General features: G+C 44.7%; 1 protein-coding gene across 1 annotated transcript in view; it reads right to left on the reverse strand.

Annotated features, from left to right (window-relative positions):
* Nucleotides 1–24,451, reverse strand: part of ZC3H14 (zinc finger CCCH-type containing 14) — a 36,890-nt gene that overhangs the window by 6,983 nt on the left and 5,456 nt on the right. The window contains exons 3-14 of the mRNA XM_084841158.1: nucleotides 23,455–23,569; nucleotides 20,865–20,905; nucleotides 20,348–20,543; nucleotides 18,836–19,256; nucleotides 12,492–12,652; nucleotides 10,430–10,530; nucleotides 7,694–7,849; nucleotides 6,470–6,544; nucleotides 5,621–5,780; nucleotides 4,446–4,669; nucleotides 2,323–2,443; nucleotides 22–158 (exon numbers count right to left, since the gene is read on the reverse strand). Of these exons, the coding sequence (XP_084697284.1) occupies nucleotides 22–158; nucleotides 2,323–2,443; nucleotides 4,446–4,669; nucleotides 5,621–5,780; nucleotides 6,470–6,544; nucleotides 7,694–7,849; nucleotides 10,430–10,530; nucleotides 12,492–12,652; nucleotides 18,836–19,256; nucleotides 20,348–20,543; nucleotides 20,865–20,905; nucleotides 23,455–23,569 (1,908 nt within the window). The remainder of the gene's footprint in view (nucleotides 1–21; nucleotides 159–2,322; nucleotides 2,444–4,445; nucleotides 4,670–5,620; nucleotides 5,781–6,469; nucleotides 6,545–7,693; nucleotides 7,850–10,429; nucleotides 10,531–12,491; nucleotides 12,653–18,835; nucleotides 19,257–20,347; nucleotides 20,544–20,864; nucleotides 20,906–23,454; nucleotides 23,570–24,451) is intronic.

Consider the following 24,451-nt stretch of genomic DNA (forward strand, 5'->3'; position numbering starts at 1 on the left):
GGAACAGTAAGAAATCTTTACCTGGTTTAGGAGGCGGAAGTGGGGTTCGTCGACTGGCGTGAGTGTATGGGCAGTCTGGCTTGACGCACTTGGCATCATATTTACAGTTTGGATGGATGAACAAGCACTTGTCAGCAAATTTGCAATTAGGAAAGACTCTGAAATGCAGAGGGAAAACTAACATTATTCCTGCTGAGTAAACTTACTAGACTGCACCCACCTGCAAAATAATGCCTGTAATCTGTTACAGTATTCAGTACAGTTCAACATAAATCAAGACATTCGGATTCTCAAGCTAGAATTCTAAAGCAAGACAAAACCATAGCTCTGATTCTAAAAAAAACCACTGGCTTCAAAGGCTTTCCATATTCAAACGATGAATGGACAGACGTTCACAAGCCTGTAGCAGCCATATGAAGTCAATGGGCTAGTTGCTCCCCCACCCCCTATTTAAACCCCCAAACTCCAAAATGGGCACAAAAAGCACCAAAATAGGTCCCTGAAGCCTCTGGAGTCATTCAAGCTCTCAGTGTTGTCACTGAGCGTGCGCAGAGTCCTTCCCAATACGTAAACTGACCAAGGAACAACGGAATTAATTTTCAGACCTCTGGCTAATCTGATTTTTCTCTGCTTGAGCAGGAGGCATCTACAGGTGTTATACCCTCCCCTCCCAGGGCAAGGCAGGGATCACATGACCAATTTTTTTGACTAGTCCCTCCATCCTGGCTCTTCCTTTCCAGTCAGTTCCCTGTCTTCACTCAGGACAGAGCTTTCCTTCATTGCTCTTTCGGTCTCCAGCCATGAGAAATACCAGTCATCAGATCGACAAACTACACATTTATCCCTCTGCAGTGATTCTTTTTCATTCTCTACTTGGTGGATTTGCACAAGTGAATTAAATACTGTGAGAAAGGACTGGGGAACTAGACCATTTGTAACAGTGTTAACATAACATTGGTGGAAGGAGCAGCAGCAAGGAATATGAAGTTGCAATGGCTTGTGGAACAGAGGGAGCTGCTGTTCAGCTCTTCCCTAAAATCTTGCTGATATAAACCTCAAAGCACTATAGCATTACTTGTATTTCCTCTCTTTTTCCTCTGTCTCAGTACAGGGAAAAATTGAACGATTTACCTCTACAGCTGATGTTCTCCACATATATTTTCACTGCACTGTTCAGAATACTTTGGGATACAAGGACACAATTGCTTTAACACAATAGGCTCCTTTGGTTTAGCCCCTAGTCCTCACCCAAACCAAAATCAAGCTTAAATATATGCAATTATAGCTGAACATGTCCATGCCCTGAGCCCTTGTCACCACCCCCTCTGCTCCCTTCCTCTGCGACTCCTCTACTACTGAAATTTGGATTCTAAGCACCTTGGTCAGGAGCCTTTCTTTTTTGCTTATGTTGATCTGAAAAGCTCCATAAACACTGGCAGTGCCACAGAAATAATTATTGTCATATCCAGAGTTCCAATAAACGTGGCTGCGAGATGGCCAGCTTCCTGCCTGAATTCTCCCCACAATGCAGGGAACTCACATGTGGGAGGAGTCTCTCCTTTCAAGAGCCTGGTATAGCTCTTTGCTCCTGCCCATCACTAGCAAAACCAGAATCAACTTTGCATGGCAGTAAAAGCTGCAGAATAAAAAGATGCAAAGTAACAGAAATCAGGCAAATATGCTCAATTTGGATGATGTATGCAGGTCACAGGATACAGCTTCTCTTGGCATGGAATTTAATGACTGAGGTGCAGAATTTTAACAGTGGTGTGCTTTAGCATGTGGTACACAAAGCCTTGCCTACGCTACAGCTAGTTTGCCGGCATTACACTGCGGCGTTCAATCCCACAGCTGTCAGGATGCAGAGCCGGGAGCCATGAACAGATCCATCTCTTTTGCCAACATGCTCCCAGTTGCTTCTTGTGCAATGAGAAATAAGAGGAGCCCTGCTGGATCAGACCAAATGACCATCTAGTCTAGCATCCTGTTTTCCACAATGGCCGCTTAAATGCCTCTGCAAAGCCCACAAGCAGGGCATAAAAGGCAGCAGCCTGGTATTCAAAAATAAACCACATCTGAGCATGGAGGCTCCATGCAGCTCTCATGGCTGACAGTCAATGACCTATCCTCCTCCACACGTTTGTCCAATCCACTTTTGCCGTTTAAGCCAGTGGCCGTGGCCTTAGCCATATTCTGTGGCAGGGAGACAAGACAGAGGCTGAGGGTGGGGCTACCACCTCTTGCACGCAGTCACAATTACTGTTACTGCTGCGTGTGAAGACAAGGAGGGCAAATGAAATCAAGCTGCATCGAGAAACTGACTTGCAGGGCAGTGTGGGATGATGGAAGGCACATTCGTCTCCGTTTTTGCAGGCAGGCCAGTACTTGCAGCGCTCGGGTACTTTCTCCGCTTTCTGCAGCATACTCACATCCTCCATCTCCACTGTGGAGAGAAATCAAAGAGGCAGTTTTAGATAGCCAGGTTATGATATCCAAGTTAGGTGACACCATAAAGATTATTTACACACACTGAAACAATGGACAATTTAGAATACACTGGCATATATCAGCTTCCCCGATTCTAAACGAGAACAGAGGGAATAACATGTGGAAGAGCTGTAATAACTCACATAAAGGTTCCATTTTGCATAATTGTAGATAGTGTCACATGGACTGGAAGCACTGTTTTTATCACAAATGTCCTTACTGCCCAAACAGCATCAAAACTAACAATCCAAGGCTGGCTGAAGACATTTTGGCACCTGAAGCAGAAATTCAAACTGGTGCCCCCACCTTACACACACACACACACACACACACACCTTTTAAATAACTGACCCTTTGCCCTGCTTTTATAAAGCCCCAAAACTGCTACTACAGGTGGCCACCTCAACCTGCCTTATGGTAGGGGAGGGTGCAGCAACTAAAACCCACCTCATCAGATTTTCCTTCCAGTGGAAATGATAACCTGTCAAAATGTTGAACTACATGGCAGCCATTTTTGATTGCCAGGCTATCAAAAATTCAAACCCATCTGAATCTCCTGCCTGAAGACACAGGTATCAAAATATGGAACAGAGCTGTCTTAAATGGAGCCAGACTATTAGTCCATCTAGCCTAGTTCTGTCGACAGTGACCTGGTTCACATAATCAAAACAAGCCACAGTGGCCGATTTAAATCACCATGCGTGCTGGGCACGATTTCCATAATCACCACCTGGATATGGCTTGTTACATCATCCAAACCTGAGTGGCATGGCCTGTTGGAGGGGGGGAACACCCCTCCAATAACCCTACACCGGCCCATGGGTCATTGGAGGGTTGCTTCCCCCGCCAACAAGCCAAGCCAACTGGGTTCAGGCGACATGACAAGCTACACCTGGGAAATGACAGGGAAATCGTGCCTCACATGTGCTGCAATTTAAATAAGCCACCATGGCTTACTTAAATCAGTGACTTGCTTAAATAAGCTATGGTGGTTTATTTTGATCATGCAAGCTGACCCACTGTCTGGCAGCAACTCTCCAGGGTTTCAGGCAGGAGCTTTTCTAGTGGTACCTGGAGATGCCAGGGATGGAACTCGGGTCCTTCTGCATGCAAAGCAGGGGCTGTGAGCGAAGTGATGGGTTTTATTTCCTTTATTTATTTAAAATATTCATACCCCACCTTTTGGCTTGACAACAGGCCTCCAAGGCAGCTTATAATAAAATATCTAAACTAACACTCAGTAAATGTAAAAATTTTTTTAAAATGCAGTGGTGATGGAAAAAGATACCATACTGTTGCTCTTTAAGCTTATGCGTGTGACATGAGGAAACAGCCTCTTTCCACGCCTACCTGCCCATGAGTTCATCCTGAGATTGGAGCACCCCCCTTTGGGCAACTGGAAAGTCTGCAGTTCCTGACTCTTCCCAGCAGCAGTGATGACTAAAAGGTGGTGGTAGGGGAGATAATGCTAACTGTCCACTCCCCATGCCTTTGATCAGGATTGCGCAACTCGCAGCCCACATTTGGCCCCCACCACATTTGGCCCCCACCACATGTGACTTTCGAGGCCAAAAAAGTTGTGCACCACTGCATTAGATGTTGCTGCTCCAACCCCTAATAAGCTCCCAAGAAACCACAGGCCTCCCTGGAACCCAGTTTGAAAGCCACTGATCTAACATGCAGAAAATATACATGTCACCATACAGCTAAGGACGGTGCATCCATCTGGGACTCTGCTGCTTGCCAATTACAGTCAGACAGAGCTGATGGGTCAAAGGTCATGTGTTCTTCCTAAGAGGTCTGTTAGAAAGCGCCATCATGACAATTTGGCCTGTGGTTCAGCCACTGCATTCCTGCTACTTGTTTAGTTTGAGTGGCCCAAAGAAAGCCATGAAAACAAAGACGCACTGCAATCACACTAACAAAAGGAGCGTATCCGCTGAGGATGGGGATGTTACCATCAGTGCTCTCCAGCTGTCTGGATATAATGTGCATCTGTTGTGCACGAAGGTTTCTCAATCCTTTGCTGGCTGTTGCCTTGGGGGGAAGTGGCCTTACTCCTTCCATAATGCTCAGCTCCTCTTCCTCTTGATCAGACAAGTACCCTGGGGGGCTGGGGACTCCGTCCAAAGTGACTATGAACTTGGGACTAGCAGGCTTCTCTGGCTGCACAAGCTGCTCTCTACAAGAGAGGGGAACACAGAAGAAATGTCAAAGCTACTGAAACAGCGGTGCCAGCGATACAGCGCGAATTACACACAATTCATGACCACCAGCAGAAAGTTTTTATTGATTGGATCTGCCTTTATGAAGATCTCTAAAGCGCTTCAGAGGCCTAATCACGTTCCCCTCAAACCTCTGATAGCTGAGATCCACTCCACTCCCCTCCCGCCCGCCCCTGAGTTAAAATAGAAGGGACACTTGACTCTCAGCCCTCAAATGGTTTTGTGTTTTATCTTTTTCTCTTGCTGTGTTTTGAACTTCTTGTAAACCGCCTTGTTTGGTCCCAGAAAAGTGGTATAGAAATACAATACAGAATAAAATAAATGCTTGATTTTAGATTGTGGACAGAGAGGCACCTGTGTGAGCCACTTTTCAGAGCAGGTCTCCTGACTGCAAGCACTGTGCCTTGTGCAGACTGCCAGCCAGCCAGCCCCCTCTGAGGGCAAGTGATCCTGCATCTCTGCGTCAGGAATGACTGAAAATCACTGGATTGCACTTAAGGCCACCCACCTGCCCTCAGCTGCTTCTCTGGGCGGGTCCTTTGGGCTCAAAGGAGCCTTTGGTCCATCCAGTTAGTTCATTTCTTGCAACACGCTAGCAGTCTGTAAGTAACTTTGGAGCTTAATGAGCCATTTGAGGGTGGGTGAAACAAGTCAGTGAAGTGCAACAGGAGCAACTCACCACGACTCTCTCCTCTAAAGGAGAGGCCTTCAACTTCAAAGTGGCAACTTCAAAGCTGAGAGGCCCAATTCACAGAGGAGCCGATGCTTCCCTATGATGCAACTCAAGACCGAAACTCCCTACTCTCGTATTGTCTACTTGTGCCCAGTCTCCAAGAGATTGGTTAGCAACGTGGTAAGCTAACCCAAACTTGTTAACCCTTATTGAACTTCAAAGAATCACTTTTTACCTTGTCTGTATCAGCCGTCCTGAAAGAGCCTGCGAGGCCTCCGTGGTCCTGTTCCCCGCTTCCAGGTTCTGGGGCCCCATGATCTCCTCAGACAGCTTGGGCTTCTTCAGGATAAATGATCTGGTGTCTGTGTGAACCACTGATTCCAAGTCATAATAATCTAAGCCAGAGGAAATGGCAGAAGCATTAAAGTCACTCTGATGCACCCTCCGCCGCCCACCCCGCGCCCCCCAGGAGAAAGTGTGAAGCTATTTAATGGGGATAAGCATAGCCACAGAGTCTGCCTGGGTGAGCATTGACGTGGCAAGCTTTTCCCTGAGGCACGGACTGAGCTGTTGAGTCACTGAAGCAAAGATGGCATTGCACTAGCAGGTGCAATCTTAACAACATGTGACTTGCACACTCTCTTCTGGCCTCAGAAAGCCCAGCAGACCATTAAAGCAGGGCTGCAGAATCTCTTGCAGCCAACAGGCCAAATTCCATTTTGGACAAGTTCTTTCCTGGTGGCTGCATTCCAGTGATGGCTGGAGCCAAAGGCAAAAGGGGCAGGACCAAAAACACCAGCATATTTTTGCTTCAAGCTTTTCCTACCAGTAACTAGGAGAGGCACTTCAACATTTTAGAAATTGTGCAGCTGGAGACACACACGACTGCACAAAAGCCAGGAAACCACCAAACGGTCGGTGGTTGGGGGAACAGGGATGTGGCCGTGGGAAGGGGGTGTGGCCTCCTATGGAATCCTGGAGGGCTAGAATGAGATACTGGAGGAGTTTCAGAAAGAATTTAAGTTTTATTAATAAGTTTAATAAATAAGTTTAGCACTTAAATAAAACAATAACCACAGCGAACCTTGGGTCTTTTGCAATGCCTCTTCAATGCCTGGCTCAATCTGGAGACGGGAAAAGAGCTGCCTTTGCTGGGTTCCTAAAATAAATATGGAATGAAAAAGACCTTTGCTACCTATTCATTTTGAGTCAGGGGTCAAGTGTACAGTGACTTCCCTCAATTCTAGTCTTAACAAGTGTTTTTGTTTCCGCAAGGCACGGAATTTAAGGCATGGAATACAATCAGCATCGGCTTATTCTTATGATGAGCGCAATGCTGGTAGATTTCAGCCTCTATGGCTGATACGTTGTTCGTGGATTCTGCCTAGCAGGAGACTAGAAGTGGACTTTCAGCTTCCAAACTGCCTCCTTGCTTTCTTCATTGGGCTAGATAGTTTTAGCTCACTCAGCATGCTGGCTGGGGAATGCTGGGAGTTGTAGGACTTTCTTCTATCTAAACATGCATACGATTGTACCCTTAGATAGTTTGAAAAAGGAATTAGACAAATTCACAGAGGACAGGCCAAATCAGTGGCTATTAGCCCTGATGGCTAACTGGCACCTCCAACTTCAGAGGGAACATTTGCCACTGAACACCAGTTGTGGGGTGCGGGGGGGGGGCATTGCCTTCAAGCTCTCCTGGTAGGCTTCCTGGAAGCAGCTGGCTGGCAACTTTGAGAAAAAGGATGCTGGACGAGTTGGGACTTGGATCAGATCCAGGAGGGCTTTTCTTATGTTCTTAGATTTCTACACTGAAATCAACATGGCAACTCCCTAGTTTTTTAGGGGTATTTATTTATTTAGTATCGCACCTTTCTACTAAGAAAATGGTGTTCAAGGCAGCTTGCAATCAGAGATAAATAAAACTTGACTGAAGCAACAAATATATTAAAACACAATTAAAGAGCATATCTAAATTAAAGAGTATATCTTCTTGACTCCATGATGGAAATCTCCCATTCCTTCTGGGGGGGGGGGGGAGCGCACACACGAGAGACAGCGCATTCAAAGCAATACAGTCCAAGATGGATCAGTGTTTACTTTCTCATGATGAAGGGTGGAAGAGGAATATTCAAGAATCCGAGAGTCTTGCAGGACTGAGATTCCTCCTCAATAGGTTACATCAGAAAAAGTTCCACTACAAAATTTCCCATGCCTGCCAAACAGCAGGTTAATCACTCTGGCCCAAGCTTCCAGGGAGAACATGATTACTCTCTTCTTGGGAGAAGAGCAGCATATACAGCATTACCTGAAACTCTCCCTAATGTTTGTTCCCTTGGTTCTTCTTCTTGAATATGGGAATTCACTCTGGACGGTTGGCTCTGTCCATGAATCACTTCCAGGAGGGCTTCCTCATGGGAGGTCCGAGTTCTGGGAGCCACAGGAACTGTCTGCTTCGGCGGGACTTTCCATAAACCAAAACAAACCATCAAGTATGTTATGCAATCAGCAAAAGACCACTGACGCTTTAGCACAAAAGTAATTGAGGCTCCAAAAATCCTGCCAAAATGGGTCAAAAGAGCGGCAGTTCTTCACCACGGGCAGCTTGGCTTTCATAGTGACATCCTGGATTTTCATTTAAAAGGCTGGAGATGTAACGTCTGGCCAACAGTGCCATCCAAAGCACATTTCGTAGGAAGTGAGCTCCACCAGATTCAATGGGACCAACTTCTGAGAAAACATGTTTAGGATTGCGCTGCTATAGTGGCCACACTGGGCAGTACACAGTGCTGCTGCTGCGCCAGCACAAATGTCCACTAGCGCAATGGAAAGGTAGCACTGGCTAGTGCAACCAGAGACTAGCCAAAACGACCACTTCCGGAACTGGACGAGTCAGCCGAGCTCGCGGGAGGGAGCTCTGTTGATTTGCCCTGTTCCGCAACTGTTCGTTTGGGCTAGTTTCCTGGTTTGCACTGGTAAACGCCAGTTTCCAGTTGCGCCAGAGGTTGTTTCCCCATGCGCTACATGTTTAGAGCTGCTGCACTGCCAGCACTGGATACTGCCCATTGTCTCCTGCTTGCAGTAATATCCTCATAATGCCAACACAGAGAACTGAAGGAAGTTGAACACGCATTGTTTTTTCAGCTTCTTCCTAAAGGAACAAAAGCTGTGGGGCAGCTGTTCAGTTTCTGAGGAACTCGGGTCCAGATTCCCTCAACTTTGTGGGTTTGCCCAGAAACCAAAATCTGAATTCCTGCTCCTTCCTACTGTTCACTACTAATCCCAGACTGTGCTACCTTCTCAGAATGGGTTGTTTTAAACGTAAGTAGGAAAAACACATCCTATCATTTAAAAATGCGAAACACGCTAGAACGCAAAGAATAAAACACCCTACAGAGGACTGAAATTAAAGAAGCTAGGCCAAATTTCTGCTTAACTGTTGACTCTTGTCTCTCTCTACTAACTTGCTCTTTTGTCTTCCATGGTGTTCATAAACTTCTGCTCTCATTTATATATGTTGGTTTGGAAGAAATTTGTCTCCCTGACATCTTCTGAGCCACTGTGCTGTGCTGGCCAGCTGGCGGTAGTACCAATGTAAATAGAGACACTATCACCCATCCCGCTGTACTGAGCCTTGCATCCGGGCCGGCTTCAGACCCACTGCTAACACAGTGACCAGGTTCGGACAATCAGCGGAAGAAACAACACAGAGTTGGTTATTTCCCCCGCCCCACACATGTGCCCTAATTACCCATGCCATGTCACAGGATGCTGTGTCAGCCAAACCTGACATGTGGAGCAGCCGTGGTTACTTCTCGCCCACCCTACAACCCATGGATTGCAGTAGGGGTTGCAGGGTGCGTGAAAAGACACCATGGCTGAGCTGCGCCGGGTTCAGACGACATGGCAACCCATGACACGGGGCAGGTAATTAAAATAATCCTGGTCGCGCGACCAGCAGGCTCAGGGAAAACAACCAACGCTGCGTTGTTTCCCCTGCTGATTGTCTGAACACCCCCAGTAACAGCCTCCGGGGCAAGGAGGTTTTGCCAGTCCTTCCCACAGTCCTTGCTTATTTGGGTCATGACCACTGAAGACCCTGCCAGACCCAGAACCTTATGATGGGACTCTGATTCTCTGTATGGTTACAACACAGGAACATTAATGCACAGTTTCAGTGTACTATTTTATGCGCTGCTTTTACTATTGTGATACAGTTTAAAGAATGACAAACAACTTTTGAGAACTGTTGGCTAGAAGAGGTGGAATATCCAAGAAACAAAATATATACATATTTTAAAGACTTAAGGACAGATCTGCATATCAACTTATATCAGATTTATACTAGTTTAATCATTATGGTTTCCCCCAAAGAATAATGGGAACTGTAGTTTGGTGAGGGTGCTGAAAATTCTATGTTGGAGATTTCTAGCTGCTTCATAGAACTATGGCTTCCAGGATTCCCTGGAGAAAAGAATGTGTCTGTTAAACCAACTAGAGGCTGACATACAGGATTGTGCTGTTAGTCTGTGGTACTGATATGCCCTAAAAAAAGGGCTAAAAGGGGCTGTGGGAGATTTTCCATAAAAATAGAACTTCTGCCCTACTTAGTTTGGTGCCAATTTAGCAGCAAACTTATGCTTGTGATATTGCAATAAAAACAAATCCACGGGACTGGTATTTGTCAAATCAAATAATCTTCTAGTACCTTAAAAACTAACCCATTTTATTATGGCATAAGCTTTCATGGACTAAAGACTATCAAATGTACAAAGTGCTGTCCTATGTTAAAGCTGAAATGCATGCAAGACTGTATGCACAGTGACCATTCACAACAGCAGTAACTGACAAATAACACGAACATCCTAACTTTGCTAAATTAACAAGTGTAGTTGGATAGAAAACCATCACCGCCATTCAAGCCAGAGAACATAACACTGAACTTCTTGATAAGTTATAATTTAGGTTTCCCTTTTTTCTCCAACCACAAAGATTAACTTGGGGCTTAAAAATCATGCATCTCTGCCAAACCAAAATAATTTACCTGTAGCATAATTAGTTGTCTTTGTAACTGATTCCTGAGCTTCAGAAATGGCTTTCAATATTAAATTCTTATTGGCCTGTTTGGAAGGTGGCAATGAAGGTCTGGAAGGATGAAACACAAAGATACAAGCAAGGAAATTAAGTGGAGATTGTAGATGTTTGTCTTTTTAGTCCATACATATACAAGTGTGGAGCACTGCAATGTTCCATTTTCAAAAGGCTGGCTGAAATCCATAAAGATGCACTAATACGACTTTCAGGACTGTTATCCTCTCATCAGTTACCACTCACCCCCTATTCTGTAATATTCTGTGAACCACAAATCTCCGAGTCCCATGGAGATTCTTGCATTCATCTACACATGGAGAACAGCCATGCATAATGAGTCTAGCATATACTGTTCGCCACTGCTATACACCAAGCAACTTCAAAAACCTGGCCTCTGCTCTAGAGACAGCACAAACTGCTATGGTTGGATTCCTGACCCTCTACAAGCCTCTCTGACTAGAGATGTGAAGGCCCAGAAAAAAAAAACACGGAAAAATATGGGGGGGAATATTTTTTCCCATTTTTTTTCCCATTTTAAAAATGGCTCTCCCATTCCAGAACAAGACAGCTGCTGGTACATGTCCCCAGGCAGCACCAGAGGCAGCAGTGGCTCCCCTGGCAGTGGCACCCCCCCGCCTGAACAAGGACCCAGGTAAGGAGGCTGGGTGGCATGCTGGTGGGACGAAATGGGATTCAGATGTCTGAATCCCACTTCGGCTTTGTAGGCCGAAGAAAGTCAGGCACCCCGAATCAACCCGAGCTGAATTGGGCCCCGAAGCGGCCTCCGAGTTGGATCGGGGGGTCTGTGCACAGCCCTAGTTAGTTCTTTCCTTCCTTATTAAAATTATTGATCAAAAGTATATGTTACTGATAGACATTAAATAAATAATAAATTTATGTTCAGCTTCCCAACATGTGAGTAGAGTCACCATTGTGCATACTTGACAGTAAATGTGCATTCCTGACAGTTTGGGGTTTGTTCTATAGAGTCCTGTGTTTCTGGTGCAGTAACAGTCATTTAATGCAGCTCTGATCTATTCAGACAATAATTGCAAATGTACTAATTGAGTTTCCTTTTAAAAGTTTTAAAATATAATGATAATTTTATGAGCAAACCAAGTTATACATAAAATAACTTAGGAACAGAAAGGCTGCTTTATGTTCCTAAAGCAGCCCTCCCCAACCTGGTGCCCTCTGGATGTTCTGGACTACAGTGTCCAACATTCCTGATCATTGGCCATGATGCCTGAGGCTGATGGGAGCTGAAGTCCCAAGTATTTGGAGGGCACCAGGTTGGGGAAGGCTGTCTTAAAGTAACAAAGTGACTTTAGATCTGTAAAGAGCACTAAAAAAAATAAGCATTGCTTATTTTTCAATTTTTCCCAAATCTCCCATTTTTCTGAGCTCCCCGGAAACAAAGTGTCTTTTTTCATGTCCTCAAAATTTCCGGAAATTTTACATCTCTATCTCTGATATCATTCCCTTTTGTGCAAACATAATGGCAACCAAATCCTGGCTTCGTGCACCCATACAGGGCACCTTCAAATGGCTTCCCAACAAGCCAGGATTTCGAAGCCAATTTTAAACCATGGCTTCATATTCTGGCGTGTTTGGAAACCATTAACCATAGTTTCCCAGTTAGGATGTAAAAGTCCTAACATTAAAAACTTATAAAAGTCATGCATTAAATTACATCTGTCATTTGTAAAAGTCATGGGTTAAACAGGCATTAAATAATCAAGTAATGTTATGGCAACCAAAATAACACTTTTGATGTATTTTCCTGGGTAAGGTCTATGACATATATTGATCTTGCAATAGGGCCTAATATCCAGAGACATTGTGAGCACATCTGTACATGGAAGTGGTCTTACATTCCTAATTTACCACTTTAGTGTCCATTCCTCTCCAGGAACACAGGGTATCCATTTTAATGCTCACTTTCTTTGGCCTTTTGTAGAAGTCACACTATAAATTCCAAAATGATGATTTAAAAAAAAAATCTTTTTGGGTACCTTCTTTCAGGTTTTGCAGGCACAGAGACACTGCTGGAAATGCCTCCCAGCCGCAGACCATAATCTTCCTCCTCCTCTTCCTCTTCCCCATCATTACTGAACCGTTTCACTTTGACTACTGAGCTTACAACTGGGAGTTTTCTCTTCCTCAAAATTTCTTCCTGCAAGTAATAGGACAATGTATTTGATACATTTGTATTCGATACCTTGGTAACCTCCCCTTCAATACAGATATTTTCGGGTAAACTCGTGTTGACTTTTTCCACATTGCTTTGAAGAACAAAGCAGGAGAATGGCAGCTCCCTAGAGTCAAAGACAAACTGTTTCCATGATCTACTGCAAGTGTGGCGAACCGGTGGCCTTCCAGATGTTGGTGGACTACAGTCTCCATAATCCCTAATCATTGTCCATGCTGGTTGGGACCGATGGGAGGCAGAGTAACAAAATCTGAAGGGGCACAGTTTCCCTGCCCCTGCCTACTAAAACTAAGACTAACTGAAATAATCACATACTTTCCCCTGTTTACTCCCGTCTCTCTCTGTGGTTTTTCTGTGTCAAATTCTAGAATCTAGACTGTATACACTTCTGATCAAACATCAACAAATTGCAGTCTACCAGATGTACTAAAAGCCCTGAACAAACAATGCCTTGGGGAACAACATGAAGTTTCCTAGGTTTCTTAGGTTCTTTAGAATAAATATTGCACATTTCTTCCCATTTAAAACGAATGTACTATGTATTCCAAATAAGAGCTTTAATCTGTTCCTCCTGAACAAGATGTTAAAACCCAGAAACGGTACACAGGTTTGCAGAAGTACTACTCAACGTTCAGGTATAATTCCCCGCTAAAGCATAATTCAGCATATTGCCATATTTACCTACTGTAAAAGCCAGCTTCACCAAAGAGTGCCTCGCTTTTCCCCATCCTCCAATTTTGCTTCAGAGTGTTGTTTTAGCATCGCAGAGGTTGTTGGTTCCCAGTTGATCAATTAGTCCAACTCCCCGCTCTATACTTAAAGCAACACCAGATGCTCAGCTGACTTTTTCTCAGGAGGCTGATTCTGGTCTTTTCTTTGCTCCCCCTTTCCTGCTACACTAACCTTGCCTCACTTTCAAGATAACCTCTAGATCCCACCAGAAGGTTCTCAGCACTCAGGACTGTTTAGATTGGCTTTCAAAATGTGCATCATTTCTCCCCTTTATTCTCACAACTGTTCTGCAAAGCAGGCTAGGCAAGGAGATAATGATTGGCCTAAGGTGACCCAATCAGCTTCATGGCAGAGTGCGATTTGAACCAGAGTCCCTCTGGTTCAAATTTACCACAACAGCCCGCAGTGACTCTTGAAAGCAAGAACTGAAATGGGATGGGGGCGGGGGATAATGTGTGTGCAGCTTAAGAAGCAAAACACAAAGACACAAAAAACAGTTTGTATTTTACATTGAAAAATCCAAATTCTCAAAATTATTTGCCAAAAATTATAGACAATTGTGCAGATTTACTTGTTTTAGCTAGGGTTAGACAACTCATATACAATACTGTGAACTGAGTCTTACTTGGACATGCTTTTTTCATGGCAAAATCTATGGTGGGGGAAAGAAGAGGTATGGGTTAGGGAGGGATAATACTAGGAGTCCGAGTGTGAGCTTTTGTGACTGAGTGCAAAGGGGAGAGTGACTAAAGATAGGCCAGAAAGTCATGTAATATACAGAGATTCCTACTCGCTGAACAGCAAGAGGTTATATATAGGAAACACTTCCTGCATTTTTTTCAAATATCTGTCTGTCTGTCTGTCTGTCTGTCTATCAACTTCCCATTATCTATCTATCTATCTATCTATCTATCTATCTATCTATCTATCTATCATCTTTCCATAACCCAGCTTCCATTCCAAAGAACACAGATGGATTTTTAGAATCCAAGTTCCGTGTGCAATACAGTGTATGGAGTAATCTTCATCAGCTCTATTGATACCCCCAACCACGTACTCATTCTCACACTCAGGAACTTCAGAATGTGATGACACAAATCATGCTATCACCCCATCACACAATGGGCAGGCACAGAAGCCACTAACAAAACAACAGAAAGGGGACAAAAGGTAGGATTAGTTTAGATGTGGCTTTCGGGAGCAGGTCCAGAGCAGGGATCTCAATTCTGTACAACCAGCTGTTTAATGGAAGGAGTCATTGTGAGGGATACCCGAACCATGTTACTTATGACTTCTGATGCCTGGCACATTAACACTTCCTTTTATTTATGAAAGAAGATAGTGCTGGTCTTTGATTCTTGGGCTAGAAGACGTAAATCATAGAACACCATTCCCTCTAAATAAAAACAACCAGTGCATTTTTGGAAATATCCAAGCTATAATATGACTCAAAATTGGCAGCAACCTGGCAAATCACACACAAGACTATCACAGCCTCCAAGTGGTTCTTTTTATATAGTGTCAGTGTATGCAATACTGTAGAGACCTAGTTCTAGATTTTTACGGCTGTTTTATCGATTTCTCTGCTATTTGTTGTTTTGCATTGTATTGTATTGCATCTTTTTAAATATTTGTATTGTATTTTACATTTCTTAACTGTTTCTATAGCATTTAAAACTGTTGGTGGTCCACCCAGAGAACACTGATTACTGGACGGGTTAGAAATGTAATGAATAAACAAATAAACAGACACTTTAAAAAAAATGTCCCAAAGACCTTAAAAATCTAAATTTTGACAGAGGAAGACACAATGGGAAAGCCAGAGCAAGGGTAGTGAGGGATGAAGCTGAACAAGTATTTTATTATTTATTTCAACATTTATATCCCACCATTGTATGCTCTTCATGGTGGTGAACAAAGTTAAAAAGATACAGCCAGAAAATAAGGTAAAATACAATCTAAACACAACAACAACAAGCAACCATAACAGACCCCAGCAGGCAGCAGCGATAACACACATTTCATCTGGAGGCCCTAATAAAAACGCCATCTGGAGTAAAACAGTTTGAAGTGCATGCTGATGGCGGGGGGCAGATGAACCTCTCGTTAGAGATTATTCCATAATTTAGATGCCAACGCTACACATCTGTTGGTTGGGGTACAATGACAAGGGTCTCAGAAACTGGAAGAAGATCTCAAGCAGGCTCATACGTGGAGGAGGTGCTTCCAGAGATATGCTGGTCCCATTTAGGACTTTAAAGGCCAAGGACTCGTACTGAGCTTGGAAATAAATTGGTAGCCAATGAAACTCGCATAAAACTGGCATAATATAACAGAACTCTGGCTGCAGCAGTCTGAACCAGCTGGAAGGTTCTGGACTATCTTCAAGGGCAGCTCCAGGTAAATCAGACTGTAGTAATCCAAACTGGAAATGAGCAAGGCTAGATCTGATTTGCCCAGGGAACAGCCTAGCTGGAGAACCAGGTGGAGTGGGAAAAAAGGCACTCCTGGCTTTTGCAGCCTCTTGTGCATCCAATAGAAGGGGGAGAGACCCCATCCAAATTAGGCTGAACTTCATCCAGGAGCATCAGCACCACCAACCAACAGTACTCCCGCCTTGTTCAGAGGTCAGTTTGTTTGCCCTCCTCCAAGACTGCTCCCACATACTGATTACATGTACTATGGCTGTCTCTCAACTGGGGATAAAGACTATGAGTTCAGCCAAATGCTTCCCGAGTTGTGGGGTAGGGGGAGAGATCCCAAACTGAAACCAATGTTCAATGTGGTATATACTCCACATTGCCTTCTTGGATTTTTTCCTAAGCTAATCCCTCTCATTTGCCATTCCACAGCTGACCCAAATCGGAATAGTGATGGAGCAGCCGCCAAGTGCAGAGAACAGCAAGTCACAAGAGGAGCTTCAATGACAATGTAGGAAACCCAATATTTCTTCAGTATTGAGATTTATCAGTACTGAAAGCCAGAGATCCATTCATTCCATTCCCATTTCTGCAGTGGGCTTTGCTTTTTACAAAACACAAGAGAGCTGAGAAAGGGAAAGTGACATGAGGCTGACCCAGTGGCAAACACGAGAACATTCAGACAGCAAAGCACTGCCATCTCCACTTGCCACAACTTTGACCACCTGGGCTGGGCCTTTCCTCACCCCTCACAGAGCCCATCAGAACCACCTGCCCTGTGAGGAAGAGCACCAGGACCATCTGCGCAGGGTGGCATCACCTGGGCCCTCTGAGCCTTGCCTGCAGTGGTGTGAGTAATGAGAAGCTGGCAGGCTCCAACTAGGCCCCAGAAGGCAGAGGCCCCACCCTGTGAGACCAACTACTAGCCGCTTTACACCCTGTAGAGGAAAGTCAGGTCACCAGGCTATTTCTTGGAGGCCTGCCGAGGCCTGGATTTGAATGTGAGCGGACCATTTCCATCACAGCTGGTTGTTATAAGAACCAAGTAACATAAAGACTTGATGCCTGAGTTTTCGTGTTTTCCTTTTCCCTTCCCATTGCTTTTTCCTTGGTGTTTTGCCTTTTTATACTGCAAACCTGAGGGCAGGAACTGTCTTATTTCTATGACAGCCAGTGTGGTGTAGTCGTGAGAGTGTTGGACTGGGAGCCAGGAGATCCGGTTTTAGTCCCCACTTGGCCATGGAAGCTCACTGGGTGACTTTGGGCCCATCACAGACTCTCAGCCCAGCCTACCTCACAGGATTGTTGTTATGAGGATAAAATGGAGAGGAGGATAATATAAGCCGCCTTTGGTTCCTTGCAAGAGGAAAAAGGCGGGATATAATTACAATCAATCAATCAATCAATCAATCAATATTGACTGGTAAACCACTCCAGAAGCCTTTCTGGCTGAAGAGCAGGGTATCAATGCTATAAACTATTTCATTTAGGGTTCAATCCTATGTATGTTTAGACACACAAAAAAAGTCCTACAACTCCCAGCATTCCCAGCACTGTCTAAACATGCATAGGACTGCACCCTTAATTTAATTACATACATGGTTTCATACCTAGTTTTCAATACAATCTAAACATCAAGGCATGCAGGCTGCTAAAAACAAGAGCCAGATAAAGAAGCAAGTTTGTTTTACCCTCAAGTTCAGCGTAGTGCAGTGGTTTTCAAACACTGTTCCAAGGAACCCTGATTTCCTCAGAAGCTTTTAGAGTAGCTCAATGACAAAGTCAATAAAATACCACCAAGATTCTCTGCGTGGCAGTTTTAACCACTGTTAGCAACCTTCACCTCCAATTAGCAGCCGCCAGGAAGTGCTGGGAGTGTTCAGGGACACATTCTCGGTTTGTAAAGGGCATCGAACTGCACCTGTTTACAACGTTATCTCTGCCTCCAAGGCGCTTAGGTAGAGTACACAGTTCTTTCCCCTTCCATTTTATCCTCACAACAACCCTGTGAGGTAGGCTAGGCTGAGAGAGACTGACTGGCCCAAGATCACCCAGTGAGCTTCATGACTATGTGAGGATTTGAAGTCAGATCTCCCAGCCACTGAACCTTAGACCTGGGGGCCAAATCTGGCCTGCCTAGGGTCCCAATTCGGCCCTCTGAAATCCTCTAGATGGCCACGTCCCCTCCCCTAGAATCATAGAATAGTAGGGTTGGAAGGGGCCTACAAGACCATCGAGTCCAACCCCCTGCTCAATGCAGGAATCCAAGTCACAGCATCAACCCTGATCATACCCCCTTTCCCCCAACCACCTGGTTGGGAGGTTCACAGCTTTTGTGGACCCCCCCCCCCATATTAAAAGGTTGAAATGCCTCCCCTAAGGCATAGTTACTGGAAGCAAGAGTTTTAAGTTAAATATGCTGGTATTTTTTGTATTTTGGGCCTGCCCCTTTTGCCTTTGGCCCTGCCTACCACTGGAATGTGGCCCCTGGAATTCGCCCTTGGGCTGAAGGAGGTTCAACACCCCTGCTCTAACCACTCTACCATACTGACTGGCTGGCAACTGACTGTCCAGCCTAGAGCGTGCTACATAATCTTTTACAATGCTAAGGAATTCCACAGCAAACGCATCAACAGGAAAAGAGTTCCCTCAAGGCAGAAAGTTTGAAATCCTCCAATTTACTATTACCAATGAACATGACCTGACGTGCTGGAGTTCTACAGAACACTCTCACAAGACCCCAACTATGCCAATGGGCAGAAGATCAGGACGACAACTGCTACTCACTCTATTAAAGGCTAACAACACACACACAGTTTTCACCTCCAACATGCTACAGCAGCTAGAGTCTGCATGCCACAAACTTTAGATGCCAGGCGTGAGATATTTTTGACCACTCTCACTATGTTTAGAACAGGGGACTCCAGGTGTCCATGGTGATCTCCGTCTGTTCAGGATGTGTTAATACCGGCCTCGCTTGGACTCACATACTTACCTCACTGCTAATTTTATCAGCGTTCCCTTTGGAAGGGGGCCTGTAACTCTCGGCCAAGCTGCCACATGCGTCAGGATTGCAGAGCTGGATGGTTTCCAGTGACCTGCCGCCCTGCATCTCAAGCTGCTTGGCAGTCTGGAGGTTGCTCTGTTGCGTCAAGCGTTGCAAGTGAACGTTGCCTTCAGCGCTTCGACTAGCTGGCGGGCGGTAGATTTCGGCAGATGGGCGGGAAGAGCCGTATGTCACCGTCACAAGAGGCTTCTTCCGAGGCAACCGATTCTCCTGCACAAAATTGAGGTCTTCGTCGATGAGATCGTCTGGCTCCGGCTTAATGTCGATCACAGCTTCCAACGGGGACAGCTCCCTTAGAGGTTTCACCGTTGACATCAAGAGGGGTGGGGAGCCATCTTGGCAGGGCTGCCTACATGACAAGAGAGATCAACTCTATCTCATGTCAGAAATTAAATATTTGCTTTAAAGGAAATGAGCAAAATAAGAAACACAATAAAGATATATTTTACGACTTCTGAACACATTTGTTCACTTAAGGAATAAAAGTTATTGCACAGAAGGGGGTGACTACAGGGCAAATCCCATTCCTTTTACTGAGCGCTGGGCAGAAGGTACCAGTGAATATTTCATCTCACAGGCATTCCAAAGTGCTCCTCAAAACAAGCTTCACAACGCAATCGTATACATGTCTACTCATAAGTCCCGCTGAGTTCAATGGGGCTTACTCCAAGGTGAGTGTGCATCTGACTGCAGCCTCTGAGGCTTTGCTATTTCACATTATCTCAGCAATCCTTACAGCAGCCTCTCTCAACCTGGTGCCCTCCAGATGTTTTGGACATCAACCTCCACCAGCCCCAGCCAGCATGGCCAATGATCAGGGTGATGGGACATGTAGCCCAAAACACCTGGAATGCACCAGGTTGGGGAAGGCTGCCTTGCAGCAACCCTTTATTGTAGGCCAGGATTATTATCCCCATACGGCAGATGGAGGCAGAGGCTCAGTTCAGGTGCAATGCCCAACCATGGTTTAGTGCTCCATGAACAATCCCTATGTTCCCACACTCCCTCCTCCCCTCTGCCTCATGCACTCCAATTTCTTCTCTTACTTTCAGTTTAATTGCAAACCATAGCTTTTGCCTGTATACCAAAAGAACCACCCCCGTTTGAACTATGGTTTACAATCCTTGTTCGGAGGCACACGGTGGTTTGCACAAACTATCGTTTCCTTGAATCAGCTGCAATCGTGAACTGTGGTTTGTCACTAAATCAGAAGCGAGGGAAGGAATCAGAGCACACGAGGAGCGGAGGAGCACACAGTCACCAGGCTCATTCATGTAGTTCAAACATGACCTGGACTATGTCTGACAAACAGTGGCTGATCTGAGGCTACCCAACGAGTTCAAGGCTGAGCCAAAACTGACTGAGCTGAACCAGGAATGTCCCGACTCATGCTTCATTACTACATGCTACTCACTGTTAAGAAGCAAGTGAGAACCTTACCGGGCGGCAGAGATTCTCTGTTCCTGGGAGCTAGTTGAAACTCGGGAGTCAGTCCTTTCTGGCCGAGAACTTGAGACTGTAAGAGGCTGTAGGATTTCTTCCCCTCCTCTCTCCTCACTCTCACCTGACGTGCTTTTGCCAGAAGGCAGATTGGTCTCCAAGATGTTAGATTCGGGAGATTTTAGGCTGGTAGGCTCTGGGAAGACAGGTATATCTGACCTGAGCTCAAAGTTAAATGGAGTACTTATACACATATGCAAATGTATCTTCTGCTGTAGTTTTCAGCTGGAGCTAGACAGTTTTTCTCATTTGTGCAAGAACTTCTCTTAAAGCCCTAACTCCTGCACAAATCATAGCAATTATATCCTTATCTAGCTCATTCAACAAGTACAGCATTTTAAATAAATAATGTGCATGGAAGTGCGCACTAAATAATGTGCATGGAAGTGCACACTATTCCTCCCTGAAGATTTTTTCATTTCCAAAGGACAAGTTAGAAGGTATTTCCTTTACTTACCTGTAGTTACAGACCGAAGCTTATCTAATACACCGTGAAGCCTGAAAGAAAAGAAAATGTTTTAATGCTTAACACCCATGTTTTAAAGAAAGTTTCTGGAGGCATCTTTCACTTTTTTATGGCAATCTCTGCCATCAAATGAAGGGGAAAAGGACTTCTGTTACAGATGTTATTTGCATGGAGCCAGTCTGACAGGTTGGCCTGGTTAAGACAATAATTCAAGGCTTCTTAAACCATGGTTTATAAAGCTGTGCATGGGTACTGGGGCCAACTGCTCCTTCCATCTCCTCCCCATCCCCAAGTGTTGATGTCAGCACGAAGATAATAGCTCCTATTAAGCCAAAGTTCCCTATCACACCCAAAACAGTGGATTAACATCACTTAACAAACAAGAAGACAACCAAGATGTGATTCTGGCTGTTTTTCCTGGTTTCTTAACCAACATTAAGCCAAAGTTCCCTGGTTCAGAGGTAATGGAGAACTCTGGATTCATATGGGCCAGCATCACTGAGCCCCTGCCAGTTTGCGATAAGAAGAAGGGGCAAGGGAGGGGTGCTCATAAGGTATGAACCTTGAGTCATCATCCAAACCAGACCAGTGTTGTGTGCTGGACTGGAACACCAGAGACCCAAGCTCAAATCCCTGATGCTTGCTGGGTGTATGTGAGGAAATTGCCAACTATCAAAAGAACCACCCAGAACTATAAAAAGGATCAATTATAAGTTTAAGAACATAAGATCATAAAAAGAGCCCTGCTGGATCAGACCAAGGGTCCACATAGTCCAGCATTCTGTTCACACAGTGGCCAACCAGCTGTCGACTAGCAACCCACAAGCAGGACATGAGTGCAACAGCGCCCTCTCACCCATATTCCACAGCAACTGGTGTACATAGGCTCACTGCCTCTGGTTCTGGAGGTAGTGCATAGCCATCAAGACTAATAGCTATTGATAGCCTTTGCCTCCAGGAATTTGTCTAACCCTCTTTTAAAGCCATCCAAATTGGTAGCCATTATTACATCCTGTCGTAGTGAATTCCATAGTTTAACTATGCACTGTCTGAAGACTTCCTTTTATCTGTCCTGAATCTCCCACCAATCAGTTTCATGGGATGACCCCAGTTTCTAGCATTTTGAGGGAGAAAAATGTTGACCTATCCATATTCTCCACACCATACATGATTTTGACCACCTCTATCAAGTCTCCCCTTAGCCTCCTTTTTTCCAAGCTAAACAACCCCTGCTGTTGTAACTTCTCATACGGGAGATGCTCCAGCCCCTTGATCATTTTAGTTGCCCTTTTCTGCACTTTTTCCAGCTCTACAGTATCTTTTTTTAGGTGTGGTGACCAGAACTGTACACAATATTCCAAGCGCTGTCACAACATAGATTTGTATAAGGGCAGTATGATATTGGCAGTTTCATTCTCAATTCCTTTTCTAATTATGCCTAACATTGAGTTTGCTTTTTTTTACCGCGGCTGCACACTGGGTTGACATTTTCACTGAGCTGTCCACAACCCCAAGATCTCTTTCTTGGTCAGTCACTGCTAGCTCAGATCCCATCAGGTTATATTTGAAGTTGGGATTTTTTGCCCCAACGTGCATCACTTTACACTTGCTTACATTGAACCACATTTACCATTTAGAAGCCTGTTCTCCAGTTTGGAGAGATCCTTTTGGAGCTCTTCACAATCCCTTTTTGTTTTCACTACCCTAATAATTTGATGTCATCCGCAAACTTGGCCACTTCACTGTTCACTCCTAATTCCAGATCATTTATGAAAGGTTGAAAAGCATTGGTCCTAATACAGATCCCTGTGGGACCCCACTATTTACTTCCCTCCATTGGGAGAATTTACCATTTATTCCTACTCTCTGCTTTCTGTTCTTTAACAGTTACTGATCCATAGGAGGACCTCTCCTCTTATTCCACAACTGCTAAGTTTGCTCAGGAGTCATTGGTGAGGGACTTATAGAATCATAGAATAGTAGGGTTGGAAGGGGCCTACAAGGCCATCGAGTCCAACCCCCTGCTCAATGCAGGAATCCAAGTCAGAGCATCCCTGACAGATGGCCGTCCAGACTCATCTTGAATGCCTCCAGCGTGGGAGAGCCCACTTTGCCAAAAGCCTTTTGGTCCAACTAAACAATGTCTACCAGATCACCTCTGTCTACATGTTTACTGAGTTTGATCATTTTCCAATCACTGTCTTATAAATACCAACAGCTAAAGGCATATCCACACAGATACTTCTTATGCTTTGGGTTTAGCACTTTAGCCCAACACTGGAAGAATAGGAAGGGGGGAGTGGTCACAAACTGCACATGTATTGCCTCACTGATGTCACAGTCTGCGCTATCCGTAGAAGCTACATGGACAGCAGATGCACTGAACCAGTTCTTCACAACACCCGGAAGGCAGAGGAACTGAGCAAGCAAACGTTTACATTACAGATTGTTCAGTAATGGAGTTATTCACTTGTCCTTAGCCATGCCCTTGTCCTAAGCACTCACATACCTGTGGAGCAAGGTTCAGGATCAAGCTAACATATAACTGAGGTTCACAGAATCAGATGGAAGACAAACTTACCATACAGTAAATCTCACAGTGTTGTTTCCTAGAAAGAGGGAAAGATCCTCTGTCATCTGCTCCTGGCTCTTCTTGTTGGCCACCATGACCATGATATAATCAGGGAGCTCTTCGTCTGATTTAAAGAAGGGAAAATACATATGGACATTATGTTTTAAGGCCAACTACAGAGTTAAGTACTACACAGCACGTTTACTATGCACAATCTCCCAAAGGTGTGATCAAAACGATTTTCCAGGTTTACTATAAATATATCAGAAGAGGAGCACGTATTAAACATTAAGGACACAGGCTGTACTTCAAAAAAGGGCCCATGAGCAGATTTCTGCTCACATGATGGGAACTGTGCTACTTGCTTACATTACAAACTGATATGGGTTACAATTCAGAATATAGTACTTGCTAATGTTAACTGGAGCACAACTTCTTTATACGTACATATAGGAAGATAACCACAAAGTAGTTTGCAAACCTATGCACATTTACCTGGGGTAAGTCCAACTGAATACAGTGGGAGTATTCACCTTATATAAACTTGCCACTGAAGACAATCTGGAAACTGTGACTAGTCCAGAACAATGGCTAGACTGCTTACAGTGCCTGGCAAAAGAGGTCATGTCCCACCTGTATTGAAGCAACTCCATCAGCTCCTAGTAAATTTCCAAGTTCAACTCAAGTGCTGATCTTATTCTTTGAAGCCCTACACAGCTTACGACCCAAATAGCTGTTGGACCGCTTTCTCCCGCAACAATCTGCCTGTCCACTGAGATTGTCATCTTTCTGAAACCCTTCTCCGGATGCCCCCATCACCTGAAGTGTGACAGAAATAGCCTTTTTGATGGTGACAGAAATAGCCTTTCTGATGGTGGCTTCTCACCTTTGGAATGTCCTCTCCAGGGAGACCTGCCAGGCACCCTTGTTACCATCATTTAGGACCCAGGCAAAAGCCATTTTTGTTTTCCCAGGCTTTTAAGAACTGCTGATACTAGCTTTTTTT

This window comes from Heloderma suspectum, chromosome 1, assembly GCF_057233095.1.
Source record: "Heloderma suspectum isolate Gila_16-S chromosome 1, 16-S_ref, whole genome shotgun sequence".
Lineage (NCBI taxonomy): Eukaryota > Metazoa > Chordata > Lepidosauria > Squamata > Helodermatidae > Heloderma > Heloderma suspectum.